General features: G+C 39.6%; 1 protein-coding gene across 1 annotated transcript in view; it reads left to right on the forward strand.

The window, feature by feature from the left end:
* The window catches only part of LMLN (leishmanolysin like peptidase), a 60,636-nt gene extending 40,362 nt beyond the window's left edge, over positions 1 to 20,274 (forward strand). Inside the window, exons 13-17 of the mRNA XM_003358776.4 lie at positions 1,895 to 2,027; positions 3,993 to 4,152; positions 7,333 to 7,463; positions 10,929 to 11,139; positions 16,394 to 20,274. Coding sequence (XP_003358824.3) covers positions 1,895 to 2,027; positions 3,993 to 4,152; positions 7,333 to 7,463; positions 10,929 to 11,139; positions 16,394 to 16,494 — 736 coding nt within the window. The 3' untranslated portion in view covers positions 16,495 to 20,274. The remainder of the gene's footprint in view (positions 1 to 1,894; positions 2,028 to 3,992; positions 4,153 to 7,332; positions 7,464 to 10,928; positions 11,140 to 16,393) is intronic.

Below are 20,786 nucleotides of genomic sequence, written 5' to 3' on the forward strand. Positions count from 1 at the left end.
AATCTGACTAGCAACCATGAGGACGCGGGTTCGATCCCTGGCCTTTCTCAGTGTGTTAAGGGTCCGGTGTTGCCGTGAGCTGTGGTGTAGGTCACAGACACGGCTTGGATCCTGCGTTGCTGCGGCTGTGATTTAGGCAAGTGGCTACAGATCCGATTTGATCCTTAGCCTGGGAACCTTCATATGCCACAGGAGTGGCCATTAAAAAAAAAAAAATCTCTTTAGATGTTTCCAACATGCAGCAGAATTTGGGAACAACTACTCTAGCAGATCAGATTGTAGTACTGGAGTTAACTCGCTGTCACAAGCACAGAAATATCTGCAGGTGCTTCTTTCCTCTGCTCACAAGCAGCTTTTCCCATAGAACACTTACAACTCAGATGTCACTCCCTAGTGGAAACTACGAGCAATTCAAACTGCTTTGAGACCTCACCCCAGTGAAAAAAGATAAGAATAATGTCTTGGGAGTTCCCGTCGTGGCTCATCGGTTAACAAATCTGACTGGCATCCATGAGGACACAGGTTCAATCCCTTGCCTTTCTCAGTGGGTTAAAGATCCGGCATTGCTGTGAGCTGTTGTGTAGGTTGCAGATGCGGCTTAGATCCTGAGTTGCTTTGGCTGTGGTGTAGGCTGGCGGCTACTAACTCCAATGAGACCCCTAGCCTGGGAACTTCCATACGCCTTAGGTGCAGCCCTAAAAAAAAAAAAAAAAAAAAATGACATCTTCTTCAGCACATAAGTACCTGTAATCAGGTGTGTCTGTAATGAGCAAAGCTCTGGCCCTGAAGAGAGAAGTTAAAGTCCCAGCTCTGTCGCTCATCAGCTCCTTGACTGTGGGTAATCCAATTGTCTTAGATTTTTTACTTGTCAATAAAATGAAGATACTAGTTCTACTCTACTTTATGAGACACTGATACCCTGAATAATGATGTTACATTCTGTTTTAAATTTCTGTTAATTATAAAATGCCAAGTAAAATGTGTATGATCTGGCCATTCAAGATGGTTGTTTACTTGCTCTCTGTACATTCCGCTGCTCAACCAGTCCCTGTTTCACTCACATGTCTATTCAGTCCTCCTAATTATGGGGCTTAAGCAGTAACTGCCTATGTGCTTGCTGCCATCCCAGCTGCTGGTTTCCCTGGTAACTGAGAATCCAAGCTGACATCCCTTCTCCTATATAAGTAACAGCCCCTTTCTCCCCTGAGTAGTGAAGATTGCTGCCTTGTCCTGCTGTCTGCTGTACAGGATGGGGAGTCACTCCAGGATCCTTTTGTTTCATAAATGTAAGATACCCTGTCCAATAAACCACTGATGTCTCCATTGCTGTCTCCAGGCTCTTTCCATGTGGAGGCTTATGGGCCGTACAGGGTGCAGCCCAACAAGTGGAATAATTTAACATCATATTATTCCCAAACATTGGTCCTTAGTTTGAATGCATCACAGTCACCTGGGGAAATGTTTTTTAAAATAATATAAAAATAAAATACAAATCCCCCTTCCATTTCTGGGAATATGTACTTTTTCCTGTTCCTCCTCCTAAGTACAACTAAAATCCTTAGATAGTATAAGTAAAACAAACACAAGAAGACTCTGAAAGAAGGGAGAAGGCAGACTGATTAGTCCCAAGTTCCTCCATTTTACTGGCAAAAGTGGAGAAGAAGATAAATAGGATCTTATTTAAAACAATGAAATAATATATCTGGCATTAATCTCTCACACCTACATTAAGCATTTCCTTTACCTTTTGAAGAATAGTAAGTTTGTAACTTGATTTAGCAGTTAGTTTTAAGGTATGAGGGCATAGTGAAATTGTAATGGAAAAGACAAATTAGAATCAACTTGGAATATCTTCTTCAGAGTTTGATGCCATCATGTTTATGTTTGTGTGCAGGAGGCAGGTGCTGAGCCCTTACTGTGACACACTCAGAAGTAACCCATTGCAGTTAACTTGCAGACAGGACCAGAGAGCAGTTGCAGTGTGTAATTTGCAGAAGTTTCCGAAACCTTTACCTCAGGAGTACCAGGTAACACTTACTTGGGGCACAGTATCAGGAATCAACCTTTTTTTTTGTCTTTTGTCTTTTTGTCTTTTTTTTTTGTTGTTGTTGTTGTTGTTGCTATTTCTTGGGCCGCTCCCGTGGCATATGGAGGTTCCCAGGCTAGGGGTTGAATCGGAGCTGTAGCCACCAGCCTACGCCAGAGCCACAGCAACGCAGGATCCGAGCCGCGTCTGCAACCTACACCACAGCTCAGGGCAACGCCGGATCGTTAACCCACTGAGCAAGGGCAGGGACCGAACCCGCAACCTCATGGTTCCTAGTCGGATTCGTTAACCACTGCGCCACGACGGGAACTCCAGGAATCAACCTTTTAAAAAGAAGCCTCCGTTTGAATTAGACAAGTGACTTCTCAAGTTTTTCAGTTTATAAGGCTCAATTTGATTTCTGTAATTTAGAAAAAAACTGGAGAATTCCTCCATTTCTTTATAACCAATGTGTTAATCAGTAGTAGTTAATTAGTACCTAGCAATGCCCTGCAATGGTGGTAAGAAACATTTAGAATGTTTATTTTCATCTTTTTTTTTAAACTGCTTGTATTTTCTTTTTAATTGTTTCCAAAGTCTTCGTCTTTAATTTACGCTGAAAACAAGGTTCTTTTAAAAAAGTAACTGAGGTACTCTGATCCAGTTAATTAGAAGGCTTGGAAGTTCTGCTTTAGAAATTTTGCCTAATGGGATCTAAAAGGTGAGGGAAATGGTCCCACACGTTCATTCTGAATCTCTGATTTGACCTTCAAGATTTTGTCGATGTAGCTATCTCTAAAAAAGCCTCTGCTCTGCCTGCCTTTGACAAAAGACCCATTAGTTAAAATGATACCTCAGAAGTGAATTGAAAGTGATTACTGGAGTTCCCCTCGTGGCTCAGTGGTTAACGAATCCGACTAGGAACCATGAGATCGTAGGTTCAATCCCTGGCCTTGCTCGGTGGGTTAAGGATCTGGCGTTGCTGTGAGCTGTGGTGTAGGTTGCAGACGCAGCTTGGATCCCGAGTTGCTGTGGCTGTGGTGTAGGCTGGCAGCTACAGCTCCCATTCGACCCCTAGCCTGGGAACCTCCATATGCCGCAGGAGCAGCCCAAGAAATGGCAAAAAAAAAAAAAAAAAAAGTGATTGCTAAATTTTGAGCTTCCTACATATGTTTGTTTGTTTTGTTTTTGTTTTTTGTTCTTGTCTTTTCAGGGGCACACCCATGGCATATGGAAGTTCCCAGGCTAGGGGTCAAATTGGAGCTGTGGCCACCGGCCTACACCACAGCTCATGGCAAAACTGGATCCCTGACCCTCTGAGCGAGACCAGAGATTGAACCAGCATCCTCATGGGTACTAGTCGGATTCGTTACCACTGAGCCACAACAGGACCTCCCTGTTTTATAACTCCTTCCTCCATATGTTTATGACCTTGCTGAGTGTTCAGTACTGTAAGAGGCCACTATATTTCTAGGCTTAGTAATAGAATTCAGTGAGTTGATGTAAAATGTCAACTCTTTAAAATTTATCTGGTATTTTGTTCCGTTGGTGTTTAACGTATTTCATATATATAGATCTCATTCATTTTCTCATGGTGTTTTCAAGTTTGTCAAAACTGCATATAAATTAAGCCTCCTAAAAATACTCAAAGTACATTATATATAAAACATCTTAATTCTATGGATTAGTTTTGTGAGCTCTTAAAACTCTTCCTATTCATCCTTTTAAAACACCAAATTTGTCATAAAAAAAATCAAATTTGTCATCTAATACAAATCTTAGACTAATTTACTTACCTTGTTTATTTCTTAAACTACAACCACCCTGAAATTCCCGTCTGTATGAAAAAAATAGATTACTTTTTTGCGTTAAACAGCATTATAGGGTTGCCATACATTTCCTGTGCACTTTGATTATATAGAATGTGTCTTATTTTCCTGCCTTCCTAATATTTCTTTCCTCTCAGTACTTTGATGAACTCAGTGGCGTACCCTCGGAAGATTTGCCTTATTATGGTGGCTCAGTAGAAATTGCTGACTACTGCCCTTTCAGTCAGGAATTCAGTTGGCATTTAAGTGGTGAATATCAACGCAGCTCAGATTGTAGAGTATTGGAAAATCAGCCAGGTTAGTAGTTTAATGAAGTTAAATGTTATATACATATTAAAAGTATTTATCACCAATGTAAAATAGTGATTAAGGGCATAGACCCTAGAGCCAAATTGTCTGAGTTTGTGTTATGTTTCCACGGCTTTCCATATGTTTGCAGTGACTTGTCTGCGCCTCAGTTTTCTCCTGTATCCAAAGAGGATAATACCTATCTCATAGAGTTGTGAGATTAAATGAATTAATATAATAAGTGCTTAGAATTATGACACACAGAAAGGATTGTTGGCTATTAGATACACTTGCACATGTATGTATACACGCATTACCACTTAGTAATACCTTACATCTGCATGACACTTCTCATTTGCAAAGCACTTGCATTTTTATCCTTTCGTTCTGTTCTAAAAAACCTAAAAAGAGTCCTAGAGAGGATATTATTGAATTTCTCCAATGAGGGAAGAGATACTAAGTAATACAGTTAATTGATGTCAGGGCAATATCCTCCAATGCAGAGCTCTTTTTATCATAATAAGTATCCTATTTTCTCCGCTCCTAAGGAGTGTACATTTTGTATAATTTATTTATTTTTAATATTTTATATTTTTTTGCTTTTTTTTAGGGCTGTGCCTGTGGCATATGGAAGTTCCCAGGCTAGGGGTCGAATCAGAGATATAGCTGTTGGCCTGTGTCACAGCCACAGCAACATGGGATCCAAGCCATGTCTGTGACCTACACCACAGTTCATGGCAACACCAGATGCTTAACCCACTGAGCAAGGACAGGGATCAAATCTGCATCTTCATGGATACTAGTTGGGTTCATTTCTACTGCGCTACAATGGGAACTCCTATTTTGTGTAATTTGGAAGTAATATGTCATTCTCCAAATATCAGAATAATGCTCTTGTCCCATGATTAGTAAGATGTATTGCCATCTTGTTTATTCCCTTTTAATACATATAAATGATCAGGTCATCAAAGATATAAACAGTATGCCAGTTGGATATTCAGCAATAATAGTTAGAGCTCATACTAATCACCTTTGCAAACAAAATGTCCTCATGTCTGATTTTTTTTTTTCCAGTCCTCAAAATTTTTAACCTAGCCCTCTTCCTTTCCGCCTTATTTGATACCTTTATTACAGAGTAAATCATTTAAAATTTAAATTTCCATAATGCTTTTTCTTTTTATTCTTTAACCTGACAGTTTTAACTGGGTTTGTACAGCATTTTTTTACATCACTTATCTGCTTAATAAATATCTAAACACTGTGATGGAACATAATGGAGGATAATGTGAGAAAAAGAGTGTGTGTGTGTGTGTGTGTGTGTGTATGTATATGACTGGGTCACTTTGCTATACAGTAGAAATTGACAGAACACTGTAAATCAACTATAATGGAAAAAATAAAAATCATAAAATTAAAAAAATCATAAAAATAAAAAGGCATAACACTCTAAAAAATCCAAAGGCTTATAACAACTCAGCAGTTCCATGTTAAAACAAAAGAAATGTACATATCCGTCAATTATGGGTTTCCCAAAGATACAGTATCATATTGTATTTTAAAGCTGGAGTTGGCAAATATTTACTATGAAGAGCAAAATGGGAAATATTTTAGGCTTTGTGGGTTACATAGTCTTGTTGCAACTTCTCCGCTCTGCTGTTAGAGTGTGAAAGCAGTTATAGATAATATGTAAATGAATGAGTATGGCTGTGTTCCAATAAAAAAACTTCCTTTATAAAAACAGGTAGCCCTCAGAACTTGGCCTGAGGGGTTGGCCTAATCTCTCCCCCACCTTTTTTGGGACCCTGATCACTGTGTTTTTGAAGACTTTGAAATGATTAACATGTGTTTTGAATACTTTGAAATAGTCATAAATAAAAGAAATATAAAGTTCGGTTTTATTGTTTTACACTTTTTTAGCTTATACAATTAAGGTTTTTCAAAACTGTCATAAAATTCTTATCTTTCAAAATGGGCTGATGCTTTGAAACTTATTTTGTTAAGTGTAAACAGAGAAAATTATTCCTAGAGCTTCATTCTTTTATCCATGAGCTATTTAGAGATCATTTAATCTACCCCATACCTCTGTAGGTTTGTGCTTAGTCTAAGACTAGATCAGCCTATCAGTTATGGACTTCTAGGAGATGGCTTAAGTTAAAAATATAAGAACATTTTGCAAAAGTTGCAACAGCTCCCCAAAATCTTCATTATGTAAATCGCTTGGCCTCATCTTGTCATGTGTCGTCTGGGAGGTGACTCTTATTTAGGCCACCATTAAAGGTGATTTTTTTTAGTGCTGTTTCCTCTATATAGTCTACTTAAATGCTTTAGACTCAGTTTTATGTCTTGATTTTGATATAATAATTTTCTCCTACTCATTCCTTTATTGAGAATCCAGTTTGAGTTTGGAACCATCTTTCTCTTGATTTTCTAATTGAGTATTTCCATGAAAAAAAAATTTTTTTTTTTTTTTTGGTCTTTTAAGAGCCTCACCTGCGACATATGAAAGTTCCCAGGCTAGGGGTCTAATCAGAGCTGCAGCTGCTGGCCTACACCACAGCCACAGCAACACCAGATCCGAACTGCATCTGTGACCTGCACCACAGTTCTCGGCAACACCTGATCCTTAACTCACTGAGTGAGGCCAGGGATTGAACCTGTATCCTCTTGGATACTAGTGGGGTTCGTTACCACTGAGCCACAATGGGAACTCCAAAACATGTTTGTTTTTTAAAGCAACTTTTTTTTTTGGCTTTTTTTTTCTTTTATTGAAGTATGTAGTTGCTGTACAATGTTATAGAAGGCGTAGGTGTATAATATAGTGATTCACAATTTTTAAAGGTTGTATTTCATTTATAGTTGTTCTAAAATATTGGCTATATTCCCAGTGTTGTGGAATATATCTTTGTAGCTTATTTATTTCACACATAGCAGTTTATACCTCTTAATACCCTACCCCTATGTTGCCCCTCCCCACTTCCCTGCCCCACTGGTAACCACTAGTTTGTTCTCTATATGTGTGAGTCTGCTTCTTTTTTGTTATGTTCACTGGTTTGTTGTCTGTTTTAGATTCCATATATAAGTGATATCATACAGTACTTGTCTAAAGCAACTGATAGGAATGGAATGCTTTGATTTCTTATTCCTTGAGCCCAGAGTCAATTTTTAAAAAACTTTTCTGATTTGCTTCAGACCTTTTTAAAAACTACGGTGCTGAAAAATATGGCCCTCATTCAGTTTGTCTAATTCAGAAATCAGCATTTGTCATGGAAAAGTGTGAAAGGAAGCTGAGTTATCCAGACTGGGGGAGTGGATGCTATCAGGTAAACCATATGATTGTTAATAATTATGCCAAATATTGTATAATTATATCTCACCGTATGGTTTTTATATTTTAAAATACATTTTACATTTTTATATAGTTAATTTCTATTGCTTAATACTTCAGTTTATTTATTTATTTTTGTCTTTTTAGGGCCATACCTGCAGCATTTGAAAGTTCCCAGGCTAGGGTCAAATTGGAGCTGTAGTTGCCACAATCACAGCAACTCGGGATCTGAACCGCATCTGCAACCTACACCACAGCTCATGGCAATGCTGGATCCTTAACCCACTGCGCAAGGCTCGGGATCGTCCCACGTCCTCATGGCTACCAGTTGGGTTTGTTACCACTGAGCCATGATGGGAAATCTCATACTTCAATTTATTTATTGTAAACATTAATTCGGATACTTGTGTTTTGTCAAAATATTATCATTTCTTTTCTTTTTTGCTTTTTAGGTCTGCAAGTGTGGCATATGGAAGTTCTCAGACTAAAGATCAAATTGGAGCTACAGCTGCCGGCCTGTGCCACAGCCACAGCAATACCAAGTCTTAGCCTTATCTGCGACCTACACCACAGCTCACGGGGCAATGCCAGATCCTTAACCCATTGAGCAAGGCCAGGGATTGAACCCACATCCTCATGGATACTAGTCGGGTTCATTACCGCTGAGCTACAACAGGAACTCCAAAATATTATCATTTCTTTGAGAGAAATCGCCTTTCTCCATTTGTTTAAAAATACATATAGTTTGCTCTATATCAGCAAGTTTTATAATAATTTTGCTTCTGGCATATAGCCTAAGGAAATAATGCAAAATATATGATTTCATTCTTAAACTACCTTGTAATGGAAAAAAAACTATATTTTATAAAATCTGAGGGAAGCATGAATTAATAAATCAACTACTGATTAATAATAGATTTTTTTGTCATTTGAAATTAGAAGCCCACAGGGGACAAACTGTTTTCTTTTTTTAAAAAAATGTTTTAAAGTACAGTTGATTTACAATATTGTGCCAATTTCTGCTGTATAGCAAAGTGATATTTACTCTTTTTTTTTTTTGGCCACACCTGCTGCATATGGAAGTTCCCAGGCCAGGGATCTAACTTGAGCCACAGCAGTAACAATGCCAAACCTTTAACTCACTGAACCACCAGGGAATTCCATTTTCTTGTTAGATAGTGAGCTTAATTTTCACTTTTCACTATATGTAAAGATGCTTTTATAAGTATATTTACATGATTTAACTTTTTGAAATAATTTCACGTGAGAATATGAGGTTAAAGGGGATAAAACTGGAACACTGTGAACTACAGTAGGAGGATGACCCTTTCAATTGTTTTAATATTTCCTCAACACCACCACAAAGGGATTGTGTAGATTTGTAATACCGTTTACAAGGAATGAATATACTTGGCTTCCCTGTAGTGTCTAGTGCTGTCAGTTATTTGTTTATTTCTTTATCGGTCCTGCCCATGGCATGCTGAAGTTCCTGGGCCAGGGATCGAACTCACCATGGCAGCAAGCCCAGCCACAGCAGTGACAATACCTTAACCCACTGTACCACCAGGGGAACTCCTGCTGATGTACTCTTGATTTGTTCCTTTATTGGTCATGTTAGCTTGTTGGTGTCTGCCAGGCTTCTCCACTGTAAATTGACTGTTTTTCTCTTTTAATTCCCCTTTTAATTAGTAAGTATTGGGGGCGGTTACTATATCAACAATTTATTTCTTAGTAATACTTTCATTTTATTAATTTATGTATTTAAATCCATATTGATTCATGAGTTCTATCTTATTCATTGGGTATTATCATTACTGTTTTTTTGTTCGTTTTGTGGGGTTTTTTTTTGCTTTTTTAGGGCTGCACCCCCGGCACATGGAGGTTCACAGGCTAGGGGTCTAATTGGAGCCACAGCTTCCAGCCTAATCCACAGCCACACAGCAACGCCAGATCCGAGCAACATCTTCAACCTACCCCACAGCTCACGGCAGCACTGGATCCTTAACCCACTGAGCCAGGCCAGGGATCAAACCTGCAACCTCATTGTTCCTAGTTGGATTCATTTCTGCTGCGCCACAACGGGAACGCCTATCATTATTTATTTTGATATTCAAGTTGCTCCAGATTTAGCCAGAGGGAGCCCTTTCAGGCTGGTTCCTGTGTCCTTTTGGCCTGCCCCATCTTTGTAAATATTTCCTTGTCTTCTAGCACAAGATATTCTGGGCTCATCTTCACTTTCTTTGCCCTAACCCTGGAATTAGTCGTTTCTCCAAAGAGCTCTTGTTTATTTTGGTGGAGTGTGGTATTTAAAGACTAAAGTCTGGGTGCTAGATGTATTTTTCATTGCTACTGGAATATAGTTGCTCCCCAGGCCTTTCTAGTGAACAGAACTAGGAAATATACGTGTGTGTATAATTTTACACATACTCTTATGTATAACCATGAGTTTGCACAGTATCTATTCTAGTCCAACACCAAAGAACTCATTTTAGTTTTCTCCCTTCCCAAATTTGTGACTCCTCTTTCCAACAGTGAGAAATCTGGCCCTCATTGACCTTAATGTCCTTACTTCTTTGATCTGTCCATATGCCTTCCATCTCTTTTCACTTCATGTAGTTATCTCGTCACCACCTTGGACTCCGACATAGCCCTTCAAGTCACATCTCTCCCTCACTGTGATCTAAACCCTGTGTACATCTTTAGAATATAAATGCTCTTTCTTCCATGAAACTTTCTAATCTTCATTTTTCTTATTTCTATCATTTATTGACTCTTAATCATGAAACAGTCCAACACTGTCAGTTTTGAGGGGAAAATTTTTATATCCCATCCTTCTTCTTCTTCTTTTTTTTTTTTTTTTTTTTTTTTTTTTTTTGTCTTTTGTCTTTTGTCTTTTAGGGGCAGACTAGGAACCATGAGTTTGTGGGTTCGATCCCTGGCCTTGCTCAGTGGGTGAAGGATCCGGCATTGCCATGAGCTGTGGTGTAGGTTGCAGATGAGGCTCAGATCCCACGTTGCTGTGGCTGTGGCGTAGGCCGGTGGCTACAGCTCCAATTAGACCCCTAGCCTGGGAATCTCCATATGCCAAGGATGCGGCCCTAAAAATAAAAATAAAATAAAATAAAATAAAAATAAAGATGTTACCATTTGTATAAAATCACTGTGACCATTTTCATCTCTGAGTGAAGGATCTGGTCTAGAGAAAAAGAATAAATAACCTTCACTATGTCATTTCTGTGTCAAATGCTTTCTTTTTTGTTAACAGTTAACATACATTATTTTTATATCTTAAAACTAATAAAAATTAAAAGTTTAGTGACTTGTAAAAAGAGTGACATGATTAGTGGCTCTTTGATGCTTTGATTTAAGCTCTTTGATTCAAGCTGAAATATAAGTGGATTCAGGAATCTTCAGAAATGTTATTATTGATCTGATTTTTTTTTTTTTTTTCTTTTTAAAGGTTTCTTGTTCTCCACAAGGTCTGAAGGTTTGGGTTCAGGATACTTCATATTTGTGTAGTCGGGCCGGGCAGGTCCTCCCCGTGAGTATTCAGATGAACGGCTGGATTCACGATGGAAACCTGCTCTGCCCATCATGTTGGGACTTCTGCGAGCTCTGTCCTCCAGAAACAGATCCTCCAGCTATTAACTTAACCCGAGCTCTACCCCTGGGTGAGTAATCTCTGGTGAAGAAGGGAGGGACTTTTCTTATAAGATGCTGAAAATCCCCCTCGAGGAATCTCTAAAACAGGTTGAGCATCTTCTCTTCTAACTGCAGCTTTTATGGGAACATCTTCTTCCCACCGTTGTTAGAAACACTTGATACCTGTCTTCACTAAGAGTCAGGGCGGGGAAGCTTTCACATAGGAAGCTTTCTATGTGGAAAAACCTCTGACTTGCACCAGAAAAATTCACTGAAGGTTAAAATAGTTAAAGTGTCAATGTTTCTTTTGAAATTAAGAGTAAAAATTCTGTTCATTGAATACAAAAAATATATATTTTAGTTATAACTAGGTGAGGTGAAAGAGAGGGAAAGACTCTGGAAAAGGTGCCCAAAGGAGGGATTGACACACTCACAAAGAAGAGAAATGTGGAAGAAGACACTCACAGAGTGAGGTAGAAGGACAAACTGGCAAAGACAGTGGTTCTCATTAAGGGATATTTACTCATTCTCTGAGACTCCAGAGAGTATAATTGAGACCACTGAATTGAAGTTGTAGGGAGACAGATTCCAGTGAAATCCTTTAGAATCAGGACAAGAATAAGAAGAGTGCATTTCCCTTTAACGAAGGTGTGCAAACTGAGGCTGATGACCCGTTTATTTCTTTTGGCTACACCTGTGGCATGTCTAAGTTCCCAGGCCAGGGATCAAACCCACAGCAGCACCCCGAGCCACTGCAGTGACAGCACTGGATCCTTAACCTGCTGTGCCACAAGGGAACTCCGATGACCCCTTTCTAAGAGTTATAAACGCAGAATTCATGAATCCTCAATGAAAGCTTTGACCTATGACCTGTGATATTTTAAGTAAATGACCTGTGAGATTTTGTGATAGTTTGATCAGATAGATGTTCTGTATTCCTTAAGATAATTTCCATTAGTGAATATGAAAGATTTATTTCTAAATTCTTTCTGATCTCTTCAGATTGTAGAGATTGTTTTTGTTTCCATTTATTGAATGCTAGACCCTTTGCTGAGTGCTTTATGTCCCTATCATTGTACTGAATCATTACAAAACCCAAGGCGTAGGAATTACCATTTTATACATGAGAAAACTAAGGTATAAAGAGTGTAAGTGATATATTCACTGTCACAGCTAATAGATAATGAAGTTCAGATCAAAACTCAAATCTTACTGTATTGTCTCCAATTCATTTTGAAACACCCTCTTTGTATCTTTTCTTTTTTCTTTTTTCTTTTTTTTTTCTGTCTTTTTAGGGCCGCACTGGCAGCATGTGGAAGTTCCCAGGCTAAGGGTTGAATTGGAGCTGCAGCTGCCAGCCTACCCCACAGCAACAGCAATACCAGATCCAAGCCACATCTGCGACCTACACCATAGCTTGTGGCAAAGCGAGATCCTTAACCCACTAAGTGAAGCCAGGGATCAAACCTGTTGTCCTCATGGGTACTAGTCGGGTTCATTACCACTGAGCCACAGTGGGAACTCCTGTATCTTTTCTCTTTAAAGAGTGCAATCCTAGGAATTCCCATTGTGGCTTAGCAGGTTAAGAACATGACATAGTGTCCGTGAAGATGCCGGTTTGACCCCTGGCCTCACTCAGTGAGTTAAGTATCTGGTGTTGCCAGGAGTTGAGGCATAGGTCACAGATTCAGCTGGGATTCCAAGTTGGTATGGTTGTGGTGTAGGCTGGCAGCGACACCTCCAATTCAACTCCTAATCCGGGAACTTCCATATGCCATAGGTACAGCAGTAAAAAAAAAAATTAAAGAGTATGATCACAGAAAGTGCCATGTTTTTGATGGACAGCGAATGCTCCAGGGCTACCATTAATGTTTGTTTTAATAGCTTGTTAAATTTCAGTACAAATAGTAGATAAACAACAGCTAGTTCTTATAGTCCCTTTGGACCAATTTGAGGATCAGGAGATAAAGGCAAGACCATTCTACCTGATTCTCCAGGCCAGAGCTTATGTGACAGAACTTTTTTGGGGTGATTGAAACAGTCTATAATGTGCACTGTTCCATACAGTAGTCATTAGCCACATGTGACTGTTGAATAATGTGTGAGATGTGGCTAGTGAGACTGAGGAACTAAACATTTTTATTTCATTTTGGTTAGTTTAAATGGCACATATAGCTAGTGGCTGCCATATTGGACAGAGCAGCTCTAGGTCTAGAGAGTCTCAAACTTAAGCATGTGTCAGGGAATTCCCGTTGTAGCTCACTGGGTTAATAACCTGACTAGTATCCATGATAATGTGGGTTTGATCCTGACCTAAGGATCTGGTGTTGCCAAAATCTGCAGCATAGGTTGCCATTGTGGCTCAGATCTGGTGCCACTGTATCTGTGATATAGGCTAGCAGCTTCAGTTCCAATTCAACCCCTGGCCTGGGCATCTCCATATGCCACAGGCACAGACCTAAAAAGGAAAAGAAAAAGGCAGGGAGAAGCATGCATCGAAGCCATGTTAAACCACAGATTGCTAGGACTTACCTCCAGAGTTTCTAATTCAGAAGATCTGGGTTGGAGCCTGAGAATTTGCATTTTGAACAAGTTCCCAGGTGATGCCGATGTGATTGATCCAAGTACTACACTTTCAGAAGGATTGGAAAGTGGGATTTTTCTAAGATTTAACGAATGCCAGCTGGGGCATTATAGGGGGAGGATATAAGTTCCCCATGGTTTACCTAGACCACATACAGTGACATAATTTTTAAAAATACTTATTCCAGGAGTTCCTGTCGTGGCGCAGTGGTTAACGAATCCGACTAGGAACCATGAGGTTGTGGGTTCGGTCCCTGGCCTTGCTCAGTGGGTTAAGGATCCAGCGTTGCCGTGAGCTGTGGTGTAGGTTGCAGACGCGGCTCGGATCCCGCATTGCTGTGGCTCTGGTGTAGGCCGGTGGCTACAGCTCCGATTTGACCCCTAGCCTGGGAACCTCCATGTGCCGCAGGAACAGCCCAAGAAATAGCAAAAAGACAAAAAAAAAAAAGAAAGAAAGAAAGAAAGAAATGAATGGCTAAATAAATACATGAAAGAAAAAAAAAAAAACTTATTCCACACTGTATAGTGCTCAGAAGAACATGCTCCAGTGCCTTGAGTTATCATTCTGTTCAATCTATAACTGAAGACCAGTACTTTTTTTTGTACCTTTTAAGTAAAAAGTAAATCAGACTTGAAGCTTGGTTCTTTTTATGGGGGGGGGGTAATATTGGTTCTTTATGGTCAGAATATTAGAAATGATAGCTCATCCTAAAATAAAGTTAGGTTGACCTGGTCTCTTGACTGCTAAAAAATGTTTTCCATTCTAAGAATTGTTTTGAGGAAATAGTTTTAGCTGTGCAAACAACTTCTGGATAAATTAAGATATACTCCTAGTGCCAAAAGCAGAGTCGTCTTCTATTTCCAAATGAAGCCTGGGGTGATACAGATAAATGGGTAGAGATCTGGGAACATTTGCCTGAGACAGTCAGTATACCTTTTGTCCAGGTATGATTATTGATAGCATTGTCTTGTGTTAAAATAATCAAAGAGAACAATTTATTTGATCAAAGTAAATTTTAGGAGTTCCCGTCGTGGCTCAGCAGAAATGAATCTGACTAGTATCCATGGGGACGTAGGTTCGATTCCTGGCCTCGTTCAGTGGGTTAAGGATCTGGTGTTGCTGTAGCTGTGGTGTAGGCCAGTGGCTACAACTCCAGTTTGACCCCTAGCCTGGGAACCTCCATATGCCATGGGTGCTGCCCTAAAAAGACCTAAATAAATAAATAAATAAATAAATGTTATTTCGCACAGGCAGTCTCTACTTTCAGGAGTCCAAAGAACTCTAAAATAAGGGGAAAGGCTGCAAGTAGGAAACAAGAAGTACTCAGCTTAGATGAATGGGCTGGTTTTAAGTGTCTAATCATATTTAGAAAGATCAAGGAACAAGGAAATAAGTGTAGGGCCCAGAGCTGGCTTGGCAGTTGTAGATTGGTTGACTGATACGTTGTATTCTGGTCAAGTGGAGCGTTTACCTAAACATGAAAGTTCTCTAAGTTTCAGTTTGCTCACATGCCACCATGAGCAGGAGCCGCTCCATCTTAAGACAAGAAATTTATTTCAGCACTTACCTTACAGTGTCCTAATATGGTCACCTTACTTAAAAGAGACAAGGAAGAACAGAAGAAAGTCCTGCATCCCATGTCAGAATAGTAAAAAAAAAAAAAAAAAAAAAAATTTCATTTACTTTCCTGTGTAACATCTTTAGTTTTGCTAAGATACTACCCAGAGATACGTCTGTCTTTTTTTGAGTGCTTTTTTTTATGGCCACACTCACGGCATATGAAAGTTCCTGAGCCAGGGATTGAATCCTAGCTGCAGCTGCAAGCTACACCTCAATTACAGCAATGCTGGATCCTTTAACCCACTGCACCAGCTGGGGATTGAACCCATGCCTCTGCAGTGACCTGAGCTGATATGGTTGGATTCTGTTTTTGTTTGTTTTGTTTTGTTTTTTATGGTCATACCCACAGCATATAGAAGTTCCCAGGCTAGGGGTTGAATCAGAACTCTAGCTGCCGGCCTATGCCACAGCCACAGCAGTGCCAGATCCAAGCCGTGTCTGCAACCTACATCACAGCTCACGGCAATGCCAGATCTTTAACCCACTGAGCAAGGCCAGGGATCGAACCCACAACCTCGTGGTTCCTAGTTAGATTCGTTTCTGCTGCATCATGACGGAAACTCTAGATTCCTTTTTTTTCTTCTTTTTATGGCCACTCCTGTGGTATGTGGAAGTTCCTGGGTTAGGGGTTGAATTGGAGCTTCAGCTACAGGCCTATACCACAGCCACAGCAACACCAGATCTGAGCTGCATCTGCAACCTATACTATAGCTTGTGGCAACACCGGATCCTTAACCTACTGAGTGAGTCCAGGAATCAAACTGGCATCCTCATGGCTATTAGTTGCATTCTTAATCAGCTGTGCCACAGAGGGAACTCCTTAGATGCCTTTTTCGAACCTTAATATGGTAGGTACATCTTCTTTTCTTCTGCATAAATATTTTGATCTTTTTCCGTAAATATAAAAAAAGACTTTGTGTAGCTAGGTTTCAGGAAGTCACTCCTAATTCTGCTCTTCAAGTTCATCCTTTTTTTACTTTTCAGTAATGACCTTTATTCATCTGTCTATATTTTAGTTGGTATAATTTATTCCAAAAATGTCTATAAAAAGTCATTTTTTTGTTTGTTTTCAACCCTAGATCTCTGTTCCCGTTCCTCTAGCCTGGTGGTCACCCTCTGGCTTCTGCTAGGCAATCTCTTTCCTCTGCTGGCTGGATTTCTTCTGTGTGTGTGGCATTAGGAATGGAAGAGTGAATTCTCAAGACATTCCTTTGTGTCATGTTCCTCTGAACAAAGCACAGAATCTGGGCAAGTGGCAGCCGATGCAGGTGGCAGAAGTGGCATTCCTGACTTTGGCTGGGATGTGTTGACCACAATCAGATCTTGAAGCAGAGCTTCACAGCAGTCACTCCTCATTGGCAACCCACAGCCTCAGAGTTTGGAGAAGAGAACAAATTCCACATCACCAAGTCTCTTTATTTTTCAGGATAGATCACCTTGAAGTTTTCCTTTGAAAATGGGATCATTGGTGAAACTTTCAGTAATGACATACCTCAGCATTTTCATTAACCTAAAACAATGGGAAAGTTCATCACTGCTGCAATAATTTAAAGAACAGCTAATCATTGCAAGATTATAAGTTGTGGACCCTGTCCTCAAAAGTATAAGTTGTCCTTTGATTTACAGAAAAGTAATTTGAGTTGCAGTTCCTGCATCACTCACTGTTTTACCTATTATGAATTTAATGACTGTATATGGTACAACTGAATCATTGTTCTAAAATTTTTTAAATTTGGTTTTTAAAATTACGTTTTGCTAAATCTTAATGATAACCATGCTAGCCTTTTTCAAACCAGCACTCTGGCAGTTTCCTGCCAAATCATTATGTGTTGGTGGCTCTCTTCTAGCTGTATCTGTGCTCATTGCTCTTCAGAGATCCGCTTCCATTTGTATTCTCCATTAGTTTAATAATGACTTGAAAAACTGGGAGGCAGAAAGAGAAAAATGTTCTGCCGCAGGAAAACATAAGACAAAATGATCTGAATTGCTTACTGATAGCAAAGTATAGGTTTAGTGTGGGGCCTATCCAGTAGAGTCCACTTTACCACACAATGTGTGGCTTAGTCCACAGAAGTCAAAAGATTGTCTTTGCGTTAAAAGGAGGTAATGTCCTTTACCTCTTGCATTTGATGCTCTGTCACCACATAGATTCTGTCTCCAGAAACAGCTCCCCTCTGGTACCAGAGCTGACCAACCCCACTTAGTAATCCCAGTTTGAAATTCTTTGATGATGAATGATGAGCAGTTTTTCTCTCTAAAGCTAGCAAAGTCCTATGGCATTATAAACACAACCCTTGGACAGGCATGCATTCATTTATTCATTGGCTGGCCCTTTAATTTAGTGTATAGTCATTAAGCTCTCAATTTAAGAAATTGTGCTAAGTGAACCAGAAGCTTAATTACTAAGGAGTAATTCCAGCTGACTGGCACTGGATCCAAACAGCAACCCCAGCATAAAGGAGAAGTCACCTTTTTTTTAATGCATAAATTTGAAATACTTATTTGCATACAGGGTGTTTTTGTTTGTTTGTTTTTTGTTTTTTCTAGGGCCGCACTTGCGGCATATGAAGGTTCCCAGGCTAGGGGTCTAATAGGAGCTGTAGCCACCAGCCTACGCCAGAGCCACAGCAACACAGGATCCAAGCCGTGTCTGTGACCTACACCACAGCTCACGGCCATGCCGGATCCTTAACCCACTGAGCGAGGCCAGGGATCGAACGCGCAACCTTATGGTTCCTAGTTAGATTCGTTAATCACTGAGCCATGCCAGGAACTCCATGCATACAGTTTTAAATTGGAGGTGTTTGTCATTGTGAAAAGCTGGGGGTCTCTAGCATAGCCAGCCTCAGCTGAAGAGAAGCTGGTAGCAATGGTGTTTCTGCCTATGTTCCACATACTTTAAATCATGCAAAGTCAGAGAAAAGTGTAGAGTATATTTTTAAAGGAGGTTATAAAAATCTAAACTTATATACCTATTGTCGTTATGAATCATCCTACAAAGGTGTATAAAGAATTTCACCAAAAAACACTATGAATTAATAATATATTTGAGATTCACAGTGATAGGTTTGATTATATTTTGACTGTTGTGCAGTAATGCCATTTAGGTAGTATTGTTTCCGAGCATGGTGCTTTTTATACTTGAAATATATTTTTGCTTTATTTTTTATTGATATAATTATATTTGCACTACTGACTTTCTGAAGAAAATATTATAGATGACATTTTTTCTATATATATTTGTTAAGCTTGGAATCTGGTAGCCCAGTGTTTTCTCTGCACAAATGTAGAATCTGATAAAGTATGAAGTTAAGAAATCTTGAGTTTTTGAGGGTAACTAACCTGGCTGGTGTCTTCCTTCCTCTTCAACAAGTCTTGAAAGTGGTTGCTTATCACTGATTCTGCATAGTATACTCATTGGAGATTTAGAAGGCCACTGAATCTGTAAGAAATTTGAAGAGGCGTGGCTTAGTCACATAGAATATGATACCGTTCTAAAACAATATTCTAAAAACAAAGACTTTTGGAGTTCCCTAGTGGCTCAGCATGTTAAAGATCTGACATTGTTGCTGCTGTGGCTTGGGTCACTGCTGTGGCGAGGGTTCAGTCCCTGGCCAGGGAACTTCTGCATGCCCTAGGCATGGCAAAAAAAAATAGTAATAATTCAAAAAATAAAGATTTTTAAAATCTGAAATTTCAGTGCAGAATTAGCAGGCTAGAATTCAGTATGAACTGAAGACTTGGAAATAACCTATGTCGGTATCCTTTGCAGGTAATGCCCTTTATGTTCACACAACTGGTTTACTGAGGAAGAGACTGAGCAGAGACTGCAGCCGTAGTGGGAGTGGGCTGGGGCAGGAAAGGAGAGTGCGGAGAACCCATGTGAGGAGAGTAGACAGAAGTCCCTTCCTGACTCAGAAAGGGTCAAGTGCTTCTAAAAACTGACTACCTCAGTCTTCAGTTCAGACTTAGGTTCATTTTGATAGTATTAAGGTCCCAATGTCAAAATTAATCAAGTGACTTTGTCTCTCAGGTTTTCAAGAACAGCATTTATAGGAAGGAACCAAAAGCCATGTCACTAGACTTGAGCTGACAGCTTTAAAGAAACTGGCAAGCAGTTAGGTAGTCTTAATGCAGACCCCTCTATATTGTCCTGAAAAACATCCTTTTCCCTTACTTATTCCTTAGGGATGCTTATTTTTGTGAAGACCAACTAGCCGTGCTGAAAAGGTTATAAACTATGCTTAAAATTAGTTTCAGCCTAAAATGTTGGCTTGGGGTTTATCAATATTTGAATATGAAACAAATTAATGAAGTTTAAGTAGTTTTAGGAAGATACATCAATAAGTATACCAGAGTGTTCCATAAGGTTTTACCAATATCTCTTCAATATTACAAGACTTGCTGACTGAGACCATCTGTAAAATGACTAGATGCTTTCTCAGAATCTTTCCAGCTCCAATATTCTGTGACTATTACTCATCCAGAATTGGGAGGTCATTGCTGTCGCTGATCCACCTCCTGGAGTGTGCCAGCTTACACATCATGGGCATTGCGGTATCTTGTGCTCAATGCCTTAGCGCTGTCCGTGTCCTTGGACACTGAATGGAGAGAGAAGAGCCCGTTTCTGAGAGCATTTGAGTCGTCCTGGCTGGACCTAGGGGTGGACTTCAGTCACAGACCCATTTCATGGTGGGCACCAGTCATACGTGCTATGTTCTTGCAGCCCAGGAGGATTAACGTATTTTAATAAAGTCTGTGCTACTCCTGAGGAAAGAAGTTCTGAAAGGATGACCTTTTTTTTGACACATTTAGTCACGGTTGGGGAGGGAGTGGTGAATTATTTTCTTGTTTACATTTTTGAGATAGATTTAAGAACTAATCTTTATTTATGGTATTTAACTTTAAGTGTAATATATTCCTTAGAAAAAAACACAACTTTAATAAAAACAGAAACTAAGCTGCATCTTGTCTTTACTTAACACCATCAATTTTTTTAAACCTGGTTGAGGAATACAAACACAGCCATGCGCTCTATATGGGGACAATGAGGTGTTCATTATGAAACACAATGCAATTTTTATTTTAACTGGAGTAAAATTGTTTTACTTAAATAATGGGGACAGGTCTTTTTTTTTTTTTTTTTCCTTTTTTTAGGGCTGCACCCACAGCATATGGAAGTTCCCAGGCTAGAGGTCGAATCAGAGCTATAGCTGCCATCCTACACTGCAGCTCACGCCAACACCAGATCCTTAACCCACTGATCGAGGACAGGGAATGAACCCACAACCCTGTGGTTCCTAGTCAGATTCATTAACCACTGAGCCACGACAGGAACTCTGAGAATGTTGTTTTAAATTAGCTCTGTTTGTGTTCCACCAGAAGTTTATACTATAATGTTTAAGGTAAATTGGACTGAGGTTCCCATCATGGCTCAGTGGTTAATGAACCCAGATGGTATCCATGAGGACA

The sequence above is a fragment of the Sus scrofa genome, chromosome 13, assembly GCF_000003025.6.
Source record: "Sus scrofa isolate TJ Tabasco breed Duroc chromosome 13, Sscrofa11.1, whole genome shotgun sequence".
Classification (NCBI taxonomy): Eukaryota; Metazoa; Chordata; class Mammalia; order Artiodactyla; family Suidae; genus Sus; species Sus scrofa.